General features: G+C 33.1%; 1 protein-coding gene across 4 annotated transcripts in view; it reads left to right on the forward strand.

Moving 5' to 3' along the window:
* LOC132732407 (serine/threonine-protein kinase MRCK alpha-like) overlaps positions 1 to 18,767 on the forward strand; it is a 62,669-nt gene that overhangs the window by 30,310 nt on the left and 13,592 nt on the right. For 2 of the 4 annotated variants that reach the window (XM_060718820.1, XM_060718822.1), the window contains exons 21-37: positions 170 to 500; positions 803 to 874; positions 1,123 to 1,187; positions 1,899 to 2,035; positions 2,710 to 2,791; positions 3,074 to 3,217; positions 3,808 to 3,880; positions 4,428 to 4,490; positions 4,973 to 5,062; positions 5,443 to 5,877; positions 8,588 to 8,668; positions 9,095 to 9,280; positions 9,967 to 10,072; positions 11,516 to 11,599; positions 14,516 to 14,624; positions 15,099 to 15,222; positions 17,322 to 17,425. In XM_060718820.1, the coding sequence (XP_060574803.1) occupies positions 170 to 500; positions 803 to 874; positions 1,123 to 1,187; positions 1,899 to 2,035; positions 2,710 to 2,791; positions 3,074 to 3,217; positions 3,808 to 3,880; positions 4,428 to 4,490; positions 4,973 to 5,062; positions 5,443 to 5,877; positions 8,588 to 8,668; positions 9,095 to 9,280; positions 9,967 to 10,072; positions 11,516 to 11,599; positions 14,516 to 14,624; positions 15,099 to 15,222; positions 17,322 to 17,425 (2,286 nt within the window). Of the gene's footprint in view, positions 1 to 169; positions 501 to 802; positions 875 to 1,122; positions 1,188 to 1,898; positions 2,036 to 2,709; positions 2,792 to 3,073; positions 3,218 to 3,807; positions 3,881 to 4,427; positions 4,491 to 4,972; positions 5,063 to 5,442; positions 5,878 to 8,587; positions 8,669 to 9,094; positions 9,281 to 9,966; positions 10,073 to 10,571; positions 10,609 to 11,515; positions 11,600 to 14,515; positions 14,625 to 15,098; positions 15,223 to 17,321; positions 17,426 to 18,767 lie in introns of those variants that run through there. The other 2 variants (XM_060718821.1, XM_060718823.1) reach the window with 2 other exon arrangements.

The following is an 18,767-nucleotide window of genomic DNA, read 5'->3' on the forward strand; positions in this document are numbered from 1 at the left end:
TTATGTATATATTTAAATTTTTTGTTGTTCAATTTTCATCACTTGTGTTATCACCTTTATGTTAAGCATCTAACTCTGAAGTATGATATCTCCTAACAATAAGCTAGTCTAAAAATTCTTGCTGTTGATAAATTACTGATTTTGTAATTTATTTGTTAATCAATTATAGTCGTCCAATGAGAGCGTTGCGGATGATGACAGTGAAGACGCATTGTCTCGGACAGATTCACATACGGATTCCCGTACAGATCTACGTGTACAAGAAATGCAAGAAACTATGGTGCTAGCAGGCTCGTTAAACTCTTCCAAACAAAGTGTTTCATCAGAAACCGAGTTGGAGCCATGGCGGTCACCTTTTACTGGAACACCGCCAACAACTCCGAAATCACAGTCACAGAAAATCCACAAGTTCTTGTATAAAAGTTTTAATGTACCTTACAAGTGTAACTATTGCACGTCATTGTTGATTGGTGTACATAGACAGGGTATAACATGTGCAGGTAAAATCCTATTTCTAACAATGTTTTATTTTTATATTGCATAATAGAATTTATAAGGGTATACATTTAGAGAATTGTGTTACCCCATAAATTAGATGAATTGATTTCTTTCTCTTTTGCTAAATGTGTAATTTTTATGATAATATGCATATTTCATTTTGTTAATATATCGCAATGGTTGCCGCTGAATACATGTTCAGGTTGTATGAAGTAATATAGTACTACAGGAAAAACAGTTTCTTTCTAAATATGGTCATTTTTAGAAAACTTTTCAAGAAGATATGTTTCCTCCCTCTTTTCAGATTGTGCATATACATGTCATGTACACTGTAGTGATAAAGCTCCAGCTGTGTGCCCAGTTCCTGCTGATCAAAGTATGTCAATCTTTTTGTTTCTGTCTTTACCATTGTAGAAACTTACAATCCTAATTCAGATTATTAGGTTTTTAAAGGGTTTTCCCCCGAAACCTAATGTAAAAGAATTAAAGAAAACAAACAAAATGCATTTATTGTTGGTTTACCATACCGTTAATAAGAATTTATTGATTTGAATTGCTTGTCCATTATGAATATTGCATAAATGTTATTGTAGTTAAAAGTACAAATTTTTTGCAATTTTTTAGCAAAGCGCCCCATGGGTATAGACGTTAACAAAGGTATTGGAACAGCGTATGAAGGCTATGTTAGAGTGAGTATTATAAAATGTTAAACAATATCATTAGATACATTATTTTCTAGGGTTAAAAGATTATAAAGATATAACTTTGCCAACCCACCCCCCTCCGAAAAAAAAAATTTATAAATTAGAAAACACTTTGAATTAGTGACTCAGAATGTAGTCAAAGTAATCAAAATCTAAAATTAGACACCAAAATTTTAGATAAAGACTCGAATCTGTATGACTGGTCACACATGAGTAGCAGCCATTCTGTCAACAACAGTCATCTTAAATCTATATTCATTTAGATATTTTATGTTTCATTGGTGATTGATCTTAAAAAAAAAATATGTAGCTCCATAATAATATACACTATTGTAAAGATTGACTACAATCTAAGCATAGATAGAATTAATTGGACTCCACTGAGGTTTTTGGCATGCCATGACTAGAAAATATTTTTTCTGAAATTTGTAAGCCATTTGATGTATGTCTGGACCAATAACAAGTATGCAACTTATCAGATCATTCCCTATCCGTTTCTCCAGAATGAACATTTTTATTGTGCAAAATGACCCAAAATGAAAAGCGTTGCAATAATTTTCACTCAAATTGGGCTAATATTCCCAAAAAAATCTACCTCAATGGAGCTCCTTTAATGGAAAATTCAAAGCTCTTTATAAAGTAAAAAAACTTTCCACTGTAGTAGTAATGACATTCTTGTTTTCTGCCTATTTTTAGGTACCACGTCTTGGCGGTATAAAGAAAGGCTGGGCAAGACTGTTTGTTGTTGTCTGTGATTTCAAATTGTTTTTATTTGATATACCCCCTGAAAAGGGTACACCTAGTCCTGTAGTTCAGCAAGTTCTAGATATGAGGTATGTATGTTTAAAAAAAGTTCGGTTTTAGGTATTTTGTATCACAAAAAGAGAATATCTTAAATAAGATATCTATGTGGTTTCATGGCTATGTTCATTGACTCGTCAGTTATCCCTCACTACTGACAGGCAGTCTGGATTACCTGCCCTTGTTACTATGTTATGGCAGAACAGTAGGCAGGGAACCAGACTATACTGAGGGTTTGACCCCTGCAAGTAATCTTCACTTCTGCTAAGTGAGGAGGATATCTAGCTAGATTGCAGGAGACTTGTGGTTTCTACTTAGGTACCTGTCCATAGCTGATTAATTTCACATAGTATGGCAATTTGTATATATTATTTAAATTTGTAATAGTTATAAAGGTAGGCAGTTGATATAAACCTTTATATAAAGCAGAAAAAAGATCATGTTCTGTTTCATTGAAATGCATTTAGTCGGGCAATTATATTGTTGAAGATAATAATATATTATACTTGTCAAAGTCTTTTTGTGTTCAATATATGACAGACTTGTAAACATATTCATTACAAATATCAAGGAATTTTTTGTGAGAAAAAAATACAATTGTTTTTAATGTGGCTTGCAATATCAATAATGATTTTGTCCATCTCCTGAGGTCAAACAGAAAAACAAAGAAAGAAACACTAACTGTAATTTGTTGTTTTGTTTTCAGAGATGATGAGTTTTGTGTAAACTCAGTATTGCAAAATGATGTCATACATGCAAACAAAAAAGATATTCCATGTATATTTAGGGTACGTTGTTTTATTTATCTTTAGAAGATTAACAATGTTTATTTACCTTTTCATGACTCTTTTTGTAAAGGACTTTCCCAGTTTTGAATTTGAACCCTTCAATAACCTTAACTGATCAAAACATAGAAAGTCAAATAAATTTTCAGTTGTTTTACTCAATCATTTTCTTAAACATAGAAAAATTTGATTGTTAACAGTTGCAAAATCTGCACTTTTATCTTTATCTTTTTTCAGTTACTCATAAATTTGTGTTTTATATAAAAACTGCTGTTATTTTGACAGGTGACTACGTCAGAATTAAATCCCCCTGGTACCAAGCATTCTGTGTTAATGTTGGCAGAAAATGAGACAGAACGTCAACGATGGGTCGGTGCTCTTAATGAACTGCAAAAACTTCTACGTAGAAATAAGCTGCCTAAGACTGTTGTAAGTTTGTGCCGATTTGTTATATTCTCCTTTCTGCTCGTGAAATGACTTCATGGTACAATCGTTAAGGTGGCTGTAATCTCTTGCCTCTCCCACTGCTCTGTGTTTAAATCCTGTTGGGGACTGTGGATTCCTTGGTCTAAGGAAGATATCCCATTAGTTTAGAGAAGATCAATGATTCTGCTCATGTGACAGGTTGTCATCAGTGGGGTACCTGAGGTCTTCTTCCTCCAGCAGAAAAGCTGAAAAGATGACATGTGACCATCGCTATGTCAGTGTGACCTAAATCCTAACCAATACCAAAATAACTCTTATTCACTTGCTGATAAATGTGGATAATAATAGTGCTAGAGATTATTGGTTCTTTCATTTGCAGATGAAATCCAGCTAGTTTGTTGAGGGTTAATGGGTCTACTTAGATGCAGATATAAGCAGTGCAGAAAAATGTGTTATAATATTAAGTGCTTTTATTTACAAGCTGGAAAGTTAATATTTGACATTTGAGCAAAATGACTAAAAAAAAAAAAAAAAAAATTGTAGAGATGATTTCTTCAATTTCACACAATACAAACTTGAACTTTATTTTGCAGATATTTCAACCTCAAGAGGTATATGACAACTCTCTATCTCTTGTAAAAGGAACATTTTCGGCTGCAACTTTAGGTAAGTTTTAGAATAGCTTGTATATGAAAATTGTATGAATTGTACTTGGTGTTTGAAACTTGAAATATTAGCATATGTTCACTATTCCCTACAGCAGCTCACATGCCAAGTGCAGCTATTTAGATCAAGAAATATCATTCTTTTAGCAAATTTTTCATTTTTTTTTTTTTCAATCTGTCCATCGTCATCTTCTCAATATGTTTTAGTGTAACTATTCGAAGCATAGGGAATGCTGTTGTAACACCCAGATGTCGGTGTTGGCATCACACTTTGGTTAAGTTTCTGCCTGCAAGTTGGTATCTCCAAAACTACTGAAGGGAATGGGTTGAAACTTCACAATTATTTGAGAGCATAATAGAAGATCACTATCTAAGGCCCATAACTCTAACATGGATTTTGACAGAATTGTGGCCATTTTGAAAATTCTGTTGTCCAGGCTCTTGTTTAACTATCAAGCACGGAGAATAGTCAAGCACTCTGTCCTACCAACAGCTCTTGTTATAGCTTAACAGTAACTAATATATAAATGTTTGTGTTTTACTTTCAGAGTCTGGTAGACTGTTGCTAGGTACTGAAGAGGGTGTATATATAGCAGAATTAGCAAAAGATGGTGGGTATAGTGTTCAATAATATCTGTTTAAACCATATCTTTAACCATGCCAATTTATTTTAATTAAAACTATAGTTATTAGATTGCTGTATGCCTCTGTGTGCATTTTCTCAAAAGATTTCGAAGAAACCATTTGCAGAATGTTTGCCCTAGAGTGCCCTGGTGTATATTAGCAGGATTTTGTGATTTGTTAATTTTTTGGCAGAATTGTGCCCTGTTGTTGTTTTAACATATTATATAAACATTTATATGATATATAATATTGGTGGAAAATCTGGTTTTGTGACAGATTCCTGCCATTTGTTTTGTTTTTGTAGAATGCCTTCTATAGATGAAATATATTACTTCTTACTTCAGAATTTATATGTTTTGAGCGATAAGAACAATATGGTATGAAAGTATGGACAAATATAACTGCATTTACATAAGATAATTATATTTGGAAGAGAGATTTAACCTCGAGATATAAATTGATTTTTCAGTTTTGATACGCATTGGTGATAAAAGTGAAAAGAAGCCGGTGTTCCAGGTAGAGCTGGTACCAGAGGAGCAGCTAATCGTTCTTATTAGTGGTAAATTCTTTATTTTATGCGTTATTCAAATATCCGGTCTAAATTTTTCACTTTATTCATATGTGTCAACTACATTTTATACTTTATTAAATTGAATATATGAACTACATTTGTGAATGCCTGAGCAAGCTCCTGATTGCATCGACTCTCTGTCTTATCCGACCTTGTTTCAGTTCTCCCAACTTATTTCCCTATATAAATGGTCTGAGTTATATGACTCCCTGTCATATGTAACAAGTGACTGTAATTGTCTGGTCCCCATGCACTTCTCTGTCTGATTTTAACAACTTATATTGAATAAATCTGTCTTCTTCAACGATAATGAAAAATAAAACAGTTGTCATGTTTCAAGACTTTGATGTTATATTAACTGTTTGTAGGTCGGCAACGGCATATAAAATTGCTCCACTCATCTGCTTTGGAAGGATATGAAGTCGATCCGCTCAAAATCCAAGAAACCAAAGCATGTCAAATGTTTTGTACGAATACCGGCCATCGTGCTGACATGAACACTTATCTTTGTGTGGCCATGAAACGCACAATAATGGCATTTGAATTGACTAAAACACGACAAAAACACCGGAAAATTCGCGACATTCCGGTGACGGGTCAAGTGCAGTTTTTAGATTTATGGGGGGACAAACTGTGTGTAGGCTACCAGTCGAGTTTTGTGATATACAATTTATTGAAGGAGGAAGCCCCAATTAGTCTTGTGAATACGGAAGATAGTCAACTACAGTTTCTGGTGCATAGTTCTGTAGATTCCATGCTGGCCGTGGAAGTCTCAGAAAAAGAGTACCTTCTTGCATTTAGTGGTAAGTTGAATTATTTTTTATTGATAAATTTTAAGATATTTACATATGTAACTCAAATTACAGTCAACTATCGTTATCTCGACATGGCTTTTCTCGATATTTCGTTATCTCGATGAAATTTTGAAAGTCCCGATTTTCTTCCTTCTTTATCTATATTGGAAATATTTATTTATCTCGATATTTTTATTTCGATATTTTCAGTATCTCGATGTAAAATTTCAGCCCCAACAGTTATTTTCACACTATTATCCTTTTTGTTTATCTCGACTAATAGTTTTCTTTCGTCTGTTCCCTTCAGACTTGTGAAAAACACAAACTAGACGATAATTGCTCAATAGCGCGTGTCATAATGATGATTATGTTTGTAACAAGTCGAGCTGTTTTTATAAAAGTTAATCTATTTAACGTGTTGATTGACTTTTGTCCAAAAAGAGTGAATTTTACGTTCTTTATAAATATTCAAACATTGTATCAATTCATTATGACTTAAAATGTAAGTGAAAAAGTGAAAGTATAGAAACTCTATCGTTGCAATATAATTATACAACATCACTACCAAATCAATCAGCGGTTGAACAATCTCGAGAAAGACCCGATGAATACGGGGAGGATATCCGGATCAACCACCCTGAAAACAATGTTTTCACTATAGTGGTGTATTACTGAGTAAACCTCACTATGTGTTTTTATCACAGACACCCGTATACCGCTGGTAAACATCCAATTATGTTACTTTGTTTAATATTGACTAGGCCTATGAAAACAAGAAATGGGGATACTATAGTTTATTTGACAAAGGTATGCATATGTCCTTTGTAAAAATCAGTTTCTGCCTTACTCAAACCCTAGTATGTTTATCTCGACATTTCGTTATCTCGATATTTTTTGGACGGTCCCGATGACTTCGAGATAACGAGAGTCGACTGTATGTACTGTATAATATTTATAAGTAAATTTTAACCATGTTGAATATTCATTTCAATTTTGAATTGAATATTCATTTATTAGTAACTTTTTGCATCTTCGGATAAAAACTTTGAGCACAATAGCATGAATGCACAGAATAGATAATGTATTTTGGTCTAACTTTATCTATATAATTGAAACATGTAAATAATTAGAAAGTATATGTTGGGATTAGTTGAGTAAGATCTTTTTTATGAATATCATGTAACTTTGACTTAAATGAAGTAAATTTATAGACAAAGAAATTAAACAGTCATTTCTTCTTTGCTAATTATTATGTGATAGAAACTAATTTTTTAGGTAGTAACTGTCTTTTGTTCACTTTCATACTGGGGTTTCCTTGATACCCTTTTGAATGCTTTGGTAACTTTTTGCAGTTATGTGTTATTAGCTAGAGTTATCTTTGCTGTGTAACTTATTTCAGGTATGACATTTCAAAATTATTCATTGTACACTGGAGTAAGCTACCTGGTATAATTGACTGAACATTTGAATACAGTGAATGATATACATGTATTTCAGTGTGTTTTATGATGTGTTGGTACATTGCTGTGATGTCTGCTTTATAATGTATTTCAGTATGTATTATGAGGACACTAGATGATATATTTTCAGTGTGTTCAATGTATTAATACACTGTTCTGATGGTTGCTGTAAGATATATTTCAGTGTCTATAACAAGGACACTGGATGATATATTTCAGTGTGTACTATAATGATACAGGGTGATATATTGTGTATTATGAGGACACTGGATGCTATATTTCAATGTGTGTATTATAAGGGCCCTGCATGATTATTATAAGGACCCTGGATGATATATTTCAGTGTGTAGAGTGATATATTGTGTATTATGAGGACACTAGATGATATATTTCAGTGTGTACTATAATGATACAGGGTGATATATTGTGTATTATGAGGACACTAGATGATATATTTCAGTGTGTTATGATATATTTCAGTGTTTCTTATAAGGGCCCTGTATGATATATTTCAGTGTGTTATGATATATTTGTACACTATTCTGATTGTTGCTGTATGATATATTTCAGTGTGTTATGACATAGTAGTACACTATTCTGATTGCAGCTGTATGATATATTTCAGTGTGTTATGATATATTAGTACACTATTCTGATTGCAGCTGTATGATATATTTCAGTGTGTTATGATATATTAGTACACTATTCTGATTGCAGCTGTATGATATATTTCAGTGTGTTATGAGCTGTATGATATATTTCAGTGTGTTATGATATATTAGTACACTATTCTGATTGCAGCTGTATGATATATTTCAGTGTGTTATGATATATTAGTACACTGATCTGATTGCAGCTGTATGATATATTTCAGTGTGTTATGATATAGTAGTACACTATTCTGATTGCAGCTGTATGATATATTTCAGTGTGTTATGATATATTAGTACACTATTCTGATTGCAGCTGTATGATATATTTCAGTGTGTTATGATATATTAGTACACTATTCTGATTGCAGCTGTATGATATATTTCAGTGTGTTATGATGTATTAGTACACTGTTCTGATTGCTGTTGTATGATATATTTCAGTGTGCTATGATGTATTAGTACACTGATCTGATTGCAGCTGTATGATATATTTCAGTGTGCTATGATGTATTAGTACACTATTCTGATTGCTGTTGTATGATATATTTCAGTGTGTTATGATATATTTGTACACTATTCTGATTGCTGTTGTATGATATATTTCAGTGTGTGGTATATATGTAGATAGTCATGGTAGGAAGAGTAGACAGTCAGAAATAATGTGGCCAGCAGCTCCTACGTCAATCAGTAAGTTACTTGTTATCTAAATGTAATATTTCTTGTAAGAAAAACTTAATTCATAGAGGCATGGTCAAAGTTTTAAGGTTACATATTCGAAACATGGTTCTTATCAACTTAAGCAACTGAAATAGTTTAGTTACTATATTCATTTAAGATAACAATATCTTTCTTTTCTCATTCTACATCAGTACAGGTTTAACCAGGTATTTATCTTAAGAGTAAACCAGAAAATCTCCCTGCTCTATTCCAAGTATTTGCTTGCTTAACTGAATAGGGAGAGAATTTGATAAGTAAAGTGGCTGTATAAGAATAGTCATGACCTTGATTTAGCAATATCACTTAAAACACAATCAAGGGGAATAAAATTCATGTTGCATGGGAAGTGTACTGTATAATAAGTATGAATGTCATGTGATAATCTTGTTCTTATAGGTTACAGTGCTCCCTACCTCATCTGTTATACAGAGAACTCTGTGTTTGTCTATGACGTACAGACATCAGAGTGGGTACAGACTCTCTGTCTAAAAAAGACGAAACCAATCAACAGGGATGGTACCCTCAATTTAATCAACAATTTCGACGCTCTTCATTTGATTTACTTCAAGAATATCCAAAATGGTACGTACTCTGTCTCTAGTAGGTATTGCAATATGTCTGTGATTGAATAGTATATTAGTTTGTAGGTTAATAAATATCATACCAAAGTACTTAAGAGTCCATTAGCCTCAGAAATGGTAATATTTTTATTTTTCAAAAAAATTTCATAGCACTTAGTCCATTTAGTGATAAAATATTTACTTATAGGTCATCTATTGCTTCTTTTTGCATTTTGGCTAATTGTTATATTGTAAATCTTGTATGAAAGGCCTTATTTCCGTCTTGTTAGTTTATATTTTGTTACCTTTCTCAAAGTTTAATTCGTATCCAGTGCTATTTTCTTCAGGTGATAAGCATCTTACATGTTCTTTGTACGGTATTACAATATTAAAAAACACTATTTTTTTCCATTTTCAACAGAATGAAAAATTTATTCAATTTGAGAGGCGAAATTTGCCTTTAATCTGTAGGGAATGATTATGTAAACTCATAAAAAGCAGGTGGCATTTGCGCCAATATATTTCTTCCAACGCAATGAACTGAATTATCCTATTTTATTGGTAGAATCTTTCTAGAAAAAAAAATTTAGAATATAATTCATTGAATTGCCTCATGAAATAATTAATATATGTATGCAAGTCAGGCCAGTTTAAAAGAAGAACTATGATTTAATGTTTTTGAATCATTTTGTGTTTTGTTGATTTTAGATGAAGACAAACTGCAGATTGCAGAATTGTTTAAAGGAAGAAGTGTTAACAGGAATAAAAGACGATTCTCGTTTAAAACGCGAGAAGATGATAGAAGTGGAAAAGGGTAAGAAAGCTAATGTTATGTCCTGATACCTGTAAACTCAATCATAATCCTATATGATAAAAGACAAAGAGAAAAGTCAGCTTTTATGGTTCAGGGAGTGTTAAAGATACATATTGTATGGATTTTCCACAGTTTATTAACAAGGAAGCAAAGAAGAGAGTAATTTGGGTGCTTTTTAACATAGTCGTGTGATGATTAATCAATGTCTTTAATATATATACGTTTTAATTGAAATGGGACAAATTTATGGGGCTTCATAATATGAATTTGAACATTTTAGCTAAGATACAAATGTTTACATAAGAAGACCTTTTTCTGCCTATAACTCGGGGGTTACAGTGTTGGAAACTTACCTCGTGCCGATTTTGTCCCATTTTGTAACTGGAAATTCTCAAATTAGTAACAAAAATAACAAAACAATTTGTACCTATGAGTATACTGTGTTCTTTGTATAGACTTGTATTATTAATTTAACATGTTTATTGCTTTTTTATTAAAGCCGGTCAAATGTATGGTGGTAAGAAATTTAAAATACTTGTAAATTTTCAGTTTGGTTAGTTTTTCACCTTATTTATCCCAAAATTATGTATTCTAAATATTGTATATAGGCAGAAAAAGGTTTGAATGTGATAACAGATGTGTCTATTACAAGTACTTATATTTCCTCCAGGTTTGTTAACTTCAGATAGTGTCATGTGTTTTGTATCAGTTACAGTTCTACTATAATAACATATTAATAGACTTTGTTAATACTAAGGCATGGTTTATGTATAAATGCTGTTATACAATCATTTTTCATTCATGTTGCCTCCTATAATCTCGGGTAGCGTTTTTCTTTCATTATTTTTCTATAGCATATATTATTGTTTCCTTAGTGTACTGTTTTATAACGTATAATCGAATATTTAACAGCAAGAGATGTGAGATTCTGTCTGATTCATATTATAGCGGAGACAACGGCCTGTAGTTTTGTTAACAGACTTAACAGACTTTGGAATGCTAAAATATATCATGTTATACTAGTTCTTTGAATATTTTATAACTCTTGATTTCTGAAATGTATGTAAAAGCTCAAAAAATTGAAAAACAGCTAAAAATGGTCTCGACCCAGGGGTCATGGGTTTGAGAACTACTATGGTCTCCACCATGTTTCCTCATGATACTAGGGTCCGAGGTTATGATAAAATTTAATGAGCACAAACTCAGATCTCAGGTTTTTGATTGGTCAGAAACCAGCACACAACATATGTTGACCAATGAAAATCCTGAGATTCAAGACACAACTTGGATAAAAGTTTTATAACCTCGAGGCCAGTACTGGTCAGTTCCAGGAAGCAGACTCTAGAGTGGTTTAAATTAAGCTACAAGTTTATTCACAATCGTGCTTAAATAACAAGTGGTGAATCTAAAATTCTGACTATGTATATTGTATTTCATTGCTAGTCGATCACGGGAGATCTCAGCCCCCATGTCATTCAGTCATATAGCTCACATGGGTCCGGACCAAAAACTACCAGTTGCCTCAGCGTAAGGATACTCTATTGTCACTCATTCTCTGTGTACTTTGCATGCAACAGTATAATATCTGCCTCGCTTCATTCTCTCCTCTCACAGCTCATCTATATATGTGTAGCAACAGAAATATATATATCACTAAATATAATATAAAATAACTTATGTACCAATATTAGCAATATCAGTTAAAAGCATATCCATGAAGTGTATGTAAATTCTAAGGTTTCTACTCAGGTGCCCACTTGTGCTCGAAATGATGCATGGAGGGGCACCTGACGTCTACCTCAAGCACTAAAATTGCGAAGTTGTAATGAGACATTATTAAACTATGTTTCAGATGTAATTCTAAATCCAGCTGGAAAACAGATTTGATCCAAGCTTTGCACGCAATGAGATTACTTTCAGTAGCTCTCAAAGCTTGTATTTCATTTTGATGATTCTTGAAGCTAAAATTGTTTGAAAAATTCATTGTTAATAAGATTGGAGTACCTATATTATTATTATTATTATGCGCTCGCAAAGTTTATGATAACTATCACAATAAAAAACCATCTAAATACAAAACTGAATGTATCAGAAATAAATTGATATAGATTTTGCCAAAGTTATGGATTAGAAATAATCAGAGCTAATAATAGACAGATAGATTTGCTGCTATAGATAGAGCTGAGAGATGCACGGGGGTCACTATTTTGCTTTTTTGCTTGCTTTGTTTGCATGAGGATGAATGTGTTGTGAGAAGTGTTCATTTATATACATATATATATATATATATAAGTTTATTCAGATATACCAGTTCTATGTGTACAGAGGTACTAATTTCAGCTTTGAAGCATGCTTGTTATATAAAGCATAAAAGGAACACATTTTGTAGAATTTCTTCATTATTTTCAGCAGTTGCTTTGTAGCCCATGGCATGATTCTATTTTCAGTTGAAACATTTTAGATTGCAGTCTTATAAGTTGTAGCTTAGGCTGCGAGACCTATAATTAGTAAATATTTAGGCTAGCTAGTAAATTTAGTAAAAGGACGAGCTTAAGTCTGAATGCGTATTTCATTTTAAGTGATGTTGTAAAAGAGGGGCTGGTCAAATACTTAAAATGTTATATGGGACAGTTGTAAAGAAATTGAACTGATGTTTTTAAGATTTAAACATATAATTTTTGCATTGCTCTGACTGTAAAATGTGGGCTAGCTTTGCTCTATTCTAGTAGCATAGGGCAAATCATTTTCACTGTCTGTGTTTTAGATAGTTAACCCTTCAACTGCTGAATGGATTTGTCTTGCTTTAGATTTAGAACAGTCCATTCAAAATATACAGGATTGCAATATTGAAATACAAAAATTTATCTACCAACAGTAGCCAGGTCAGACTGCATCGGTATCAAACTGGCCTAACATTATACCAGTGGCAAAGGCTAATCACTTTTCAGTTTTATTTCAAAAAGTAGTCTACATATTAAAAAATGAGTTTCATAATCACTGATGTTCAGTAATTTGATACTTAAAGGGCTTCTGTCCCCTGCTTATAAAAAACATATAAGTGGTTGAAATAATTAGCCTGACAGCAAAAAAATTAGAAGATTTTCACAAAAGCTAGTAAAAAAAAAAACATTATAAACCAATATTATGTATATGTTGATGTGTGGTCAGTTTGACATGATGGCCTGCTTGTAGATAAGTTGTTAGAGGTGAAGGGGAACAGTTTGCTGTTTGATATGATTTGTAAATTGCATATTTGTTGTTTACTAATAGGTTATGACAGCTAGTTAACTTATAGTAGATGATGGTAATGTGAAAATATGTTATTTTTCTTATATTTTTTTCTACAACTTAAGTATTGAAAGTTATGAAATTGGGTATGATGCATGAGTGCTTGCTAAGCTTTATAGATAGAATCATCAAATTTGTGATCCAGGAGTCGGTAGTTTGATCCTTTGGCAAGGACTTTGAATAAATCTAATGGTCATTTGTCTGTCACAGCTGATTCAGAAATGATGTAAGATTGATAGTTGGTTACTTACGAAGAACTGGTTGGTTATCCAGAAAAGCTGGTTCGGTGGAGGACAGACCGTTAAGATATAACCAAAAATGTGTTAAAGTCATATCATGCTTATATTCTGACAGATCATTTTTTTATGAATTCTTAAATTTTACTTTGTTCATCACCAAGTACCTGCTTTTGCTATATATATCTCTACACCATCTACTTAACAAAATAGAAAGAAAAGAAGGAAAAAAACATCTTATTTTAATCCAGGCAAAGCTAAATATCTTTGATCAGGCCAGATTCCTTAAATGAACCTGTGCATAGTTTATCTTTTGGGAATTTCAAGATAAAAATTGGAAGTGGGTTAGCCAAAACTATATAACCTGGCCATTTTGATATCTTTGCCATTCCCATATAGACACAATAATTCCTTGAATAAGTTTTTACCTGGGGTAGTATTCAGTTTTATTTGTTGCAAATACTGTTTATGAAAATATCCCTTCAAGCAGAGGTGGCATATTTATAACATTGCCCTTCATATCTAAATTACATATGACTGTAATGTTCACTGAACATATTTATATCCTAGAGAAAATTTGTTTTGCCATTCATTCCATTAAACCATTCAATACTAGGGTATTATTCCAGATGAATAAGTTTTCTTATTTGACAGTGAACTTTAAATATTTTGTTTTTAACAAAGGTACAACAATATGATTTTCTTTTAGCTTTTGATAGATGATTCCATAATAGGAATATTCAGATGTATAGAAATGTTTCTTAATATGATATGGATATGTTACTTATTTTATTTAATTAGTATATTGCTTGTAAGGACTGTGCATTCCCAGTTCTAGATATATATCTTTCTATTTTTGCATGCAGTTTATATTTCCATGTATATTTTGAGTTATTGACATTGCATTATATGTTTGCAGGTCTGATAGAAAATCACGTGCAATCTCAGCCCCAATCAACTTTAGTCATATTGCACATGTTGGGCCGAATCAGGGGATGCCTGAACTGATGGATCTGAATACTGCAAGGGTAGGATTTTTTTTTCTGTTGAACCACCCGTGAACAAACCATAAAGTGACCTTTCATACTACTCTGCATTGGTGTAATGGACTAGCCCCAGCTGGCAATGATCTGTATAGTGAAGTTTTGCTAACTGAGAGTGTGTGTTTACCATTATAAAGGTTTATCATATGAAAAACACAGCACAGGAGTGTTGTAAATCCATTAAATGAAAACATTTTTACATCAGTGAAGGAACTCTTTGATGTTATGTCTTTTACGTTATATACAGAAATAACGTCAAAAGCACACTATACGTAGTATGTTAGCATAACGCTATAAGCTCGTCAACGAAAAACAACTATTTTTAATACTAGTGTAAACTGTTCTTATTTTTGAAATGTGATAAATAGAATATTACATTCATGTAGATTCAGTAGTAAGTTTATTGAACTTGTTGAATAAAACAATATTATATAATACATGGTTGTGTTTTAATTTTAGATGAGCATGGCAGGATCCAACAGTTTACCCAGTGGTGGACCACCAAAGAAAAGTGGAAGAAACTTATTTAACAGCAAATCTATGTCAGAGAAACAACCAGCTAGAGGAATAAGGTCGCAGAATGGTAGGTGGAGTATTAATACGTTGCCTGCTTTATTTCTATAATGGATCTGTCCAGCTTTGAATTTAAAACAGTCCATTCAAAGTACAGGGGATTTCAATATCAAAATACAAAAATTGAGCTGCCAACAGTATAGAGCCTGGTCTGACTGCACAGATGTGCAGGCTGGCCTGGCTCTATACTGGTGGCAAAGGCTGATCAATTTTGGTCCCAGTAGGTTAACCCATTACTTCATGAGCATTTTGTGAAAAATGGCTGTTTTCATTGAAAAGTCTCCCGTTACAAGTTCAAATTGCTATAATACTATAAAAACTGCTTCAACACTAATCAAACTTGGCACAAATGTTGACTGGACCATTGCCCTTGCAACTTGTTGCTCAGGCTTAAATTTTCTGTTACCATGGCAACGAGGGGACATCTCAAAATTGCCAAAAATCACTATTTTGCGTTGATTTTTTCCATCAAAATTGATTTCAAAGTGCTGCAACTTCTCAATGGATTGAGATAGAGTCAAATGCTTTTCAGCGTTGGTTACACGTTACCTTATGATCAATCTGGGGTCATTTACAGCCTCTCACAAGTCCAAAATTTTGTTGGCGATGAGGGGGACTCCGCCCCCCTTCAAACCCCCTGGTGTATCTTTAGGTTGGGGGTCCGCGCCGAAAAAGAGGTCACTTTTTTTAACAACATTTCTCAAACAAAATCAAGTGTTTGGGGCCTAAATAAGGCATTTTTTCATCATTTGAGACAACAAAAAAGGGGGGGGGGGGGTGAAAAAGGCGTTAAAAGGCGTGTATATGAAGTAATGGGTTAATATGAAACTATATGTGAAACTTACATGAATCAAAGGGGAGTAATAGAAGCTATGCTATTTTAACTTAAAAACTATTTACTCCCCTTTGATATGTTTTGTATGTAGAAAGGTCACATGAAATACATAAATAATTGTTAAAAAGTAAATTCAACTTAACATTTAATCGCATTTGTAAAATGGGTCGTTTTTTAACCAGGTTTTCCGAAGGAAAAAACTGGTTATTAGATTGAGGTATGTCGGCGGGCGGGCTGACGGGCGGGCGGGCGTAAACAATTTCTTCTGTGCGCAACTCCTCCTACATTTCTCAACGGAATTTGACCAAACTTTCACAGAGGCTTTGTCATTAAGTGCCTTAGGGCATATTGTCAGGGTTTTGTGATTGTATAATATTTGACCTAATTATGGCCCTTTGTTTTTTTTCCTTATACAGATTATATAGTGAACAATTTTTACCATGCGCAACTTCTCCTACATTTCTCAACAGATTTTGACCAAACTTTCACAGAGGCTTTGTTATGAAATGCCCTGGCCCACATCATCGGGGTTTTGTGATTGGATAATATTTGACCTAATTATGGCCCTTTGTTTTTTTTCCTTATACATTTATATAGTGAACAATTTTTACCATGCGCAACTTCTCCTACATTTCTCAACAGATTAAATTGACCAATCTTTCACAGAGGCTTTGTCATCAAGTGCCCTGGCGCACATTATCGGGGTTTTGTGATTGGATAATATTTGACCTAATTATGGCCCTTTGTTATTTTTCCTTATACAGAATATATAGTGAAAAAAAATTTCTGTGCTGAACGCCTACATTTCTCAATGGATTTTGTTCAAACTTTCACAGTAGCTTTGTCATCCAGTGCCCTGGAGCATATTGTCGGGGTTTTGTGATTGAATAATTTTTTATTTAATTATGGCCCTTTATTTTTTTTTCCTTATACAGAATATAATTATAGTGAACACTTCCTCTGTGGCAATTCCTCCTACATTATTCATGTTTTACATTGCACATAGTTACATTGTTTGTTGCTTGTATTTGTATTTCAAATACAACATATTTATCTACAATGGTGATAATTGAAAACCTGGTTTCATGGCATTGCCATGTTTCTTGTTTTACTGTAAATCACCAATAAAAAAATGAATCTCTATAAAATGTATAATAATGTAATATTGAGTTTTACAATCATTTCTGAAACCCTTTTTCAAGGTCATATTGCAGCAGGTGAATATGTAATATATTAGACTCGGTTGTTTGATTTGAATTTGTTCTTCATTGTAGGTAATGCCCCACGAGACAGGCAAGTAGGTGGATCTTTACGATTGGACCCATCAGAGAGTCCTGATCAAAATTTAGTAGGAGAACCGTCACCCACCATGTTCGAGGTGAGTCCTTGGAATTGACTTTAAACTATCATATATTATATATATATATACACACACTATACCTATAACACCATCTAGAGGTTTCTAACATACCATTTAGGGTTAGACTTTAATGCTAGATGTGATAATAGAAGTTACTGCACAGCAGTCATGCTTTTACATTGTCATCAAGAGTTGTATTAATTTTTCATTCACATGAATAAGATACATCTGTAAAATGAGCCGCGTCACGACAAAACCAACAGTCTGATCAGGATCCATGCTGTTCGCTTACCAACCCTATTACAAGTAGAGAAACTGATAGCGAACAGCATGGATCCTGATCAGACTGCGATGATGCGCAGGCTGGTCTGGATCCATGCTGGTCGCAAATGCACTATGTTGGTTTTGTTGTGACGCGGCTCAAATCATATTGTGCTACTTTTAGACAGGTTTAGACCATTTACACGAATTCAAAGTTGGCCAATGCAGGCAAATCGTTCTAAATATAGCAAAATTTTTGTCCAATTATTGTTGTGCATTTACTTGAATAAAATTAGATAATAATGGCATTTTGTGCTTCAAAGTAGCACAGTAAGTCTCTGATTAGTTAACAGATTAACATAATGAAAGTTCCCTTGTAATATCAGTTTGTCCATTTAAATGAATAGTTATGAAATTAAATTATATTATGCTACCTTAAAGGATAAATATTTTGCCTTTGAATTAAGGAAAAAATAGGACCATTCTTCCTACATACATGTACTTCAATTTTAATTGTATTGTACTAAACTTTATCATTACATTCTTTGTGTTTTCTCTATTTTGGCAAGTTCAGAAACCAGTATTTTTTGCTTTGCAAAAGATAAATTTGATTGATAATGACATGCATGAAGCTTAAATACAAATGTATATAGGCTAATTACATTTGTAAATAGCAGCCCTAAAATAAGCTATTAGAAGTAACTTTCATTGTCTTTGTAGGAAATAGAAGAGGAATAAGCATTTATTATAATTGAGCCGCATCACGACAAAACCAACATAGTGGGTTTGCAACTGCATGGATCAAGACCAGCCTGCGCATCTGCGCAGTCTGATCAGGATCCATGCTGTTTGCTTATCTCTATTACACTTGGAGAAACTGATAGCGAACAGCATGGATCCTGATCAGACTGCGCAGATGCTCAGGCTGGTCTGGATCCATGCTTGTCGCAAACGCACAATGTTGGTTTTGTCGTGACGCAGCTCATATCTCTTGATCCATAGTCATATAATATGCAGATGATATACATGTTTTGGAACGTTTGTTCATGCACATATTCATTTGCATTGCCAGAAGCATAGCATACTTGTATATAATCTT

The sequence above is a fragment of the Ruditapes philippinarum genome, unplaced genomic scaffold, assembly GCF_026571515.1.
Source record: "Ruditapes philippinarum isolate M1 unplaced genomic scaffold, ASM2657151v2 ctg1544_1_1_1_1, whole genome shotgun sequence".
Classification (NCBI taxonomy): Eukaryota; Metazoa; Mollusca; class Bivalvia; order Venerida; family Veneridae; genus Ruditapes; species Ruditapes philippinarum.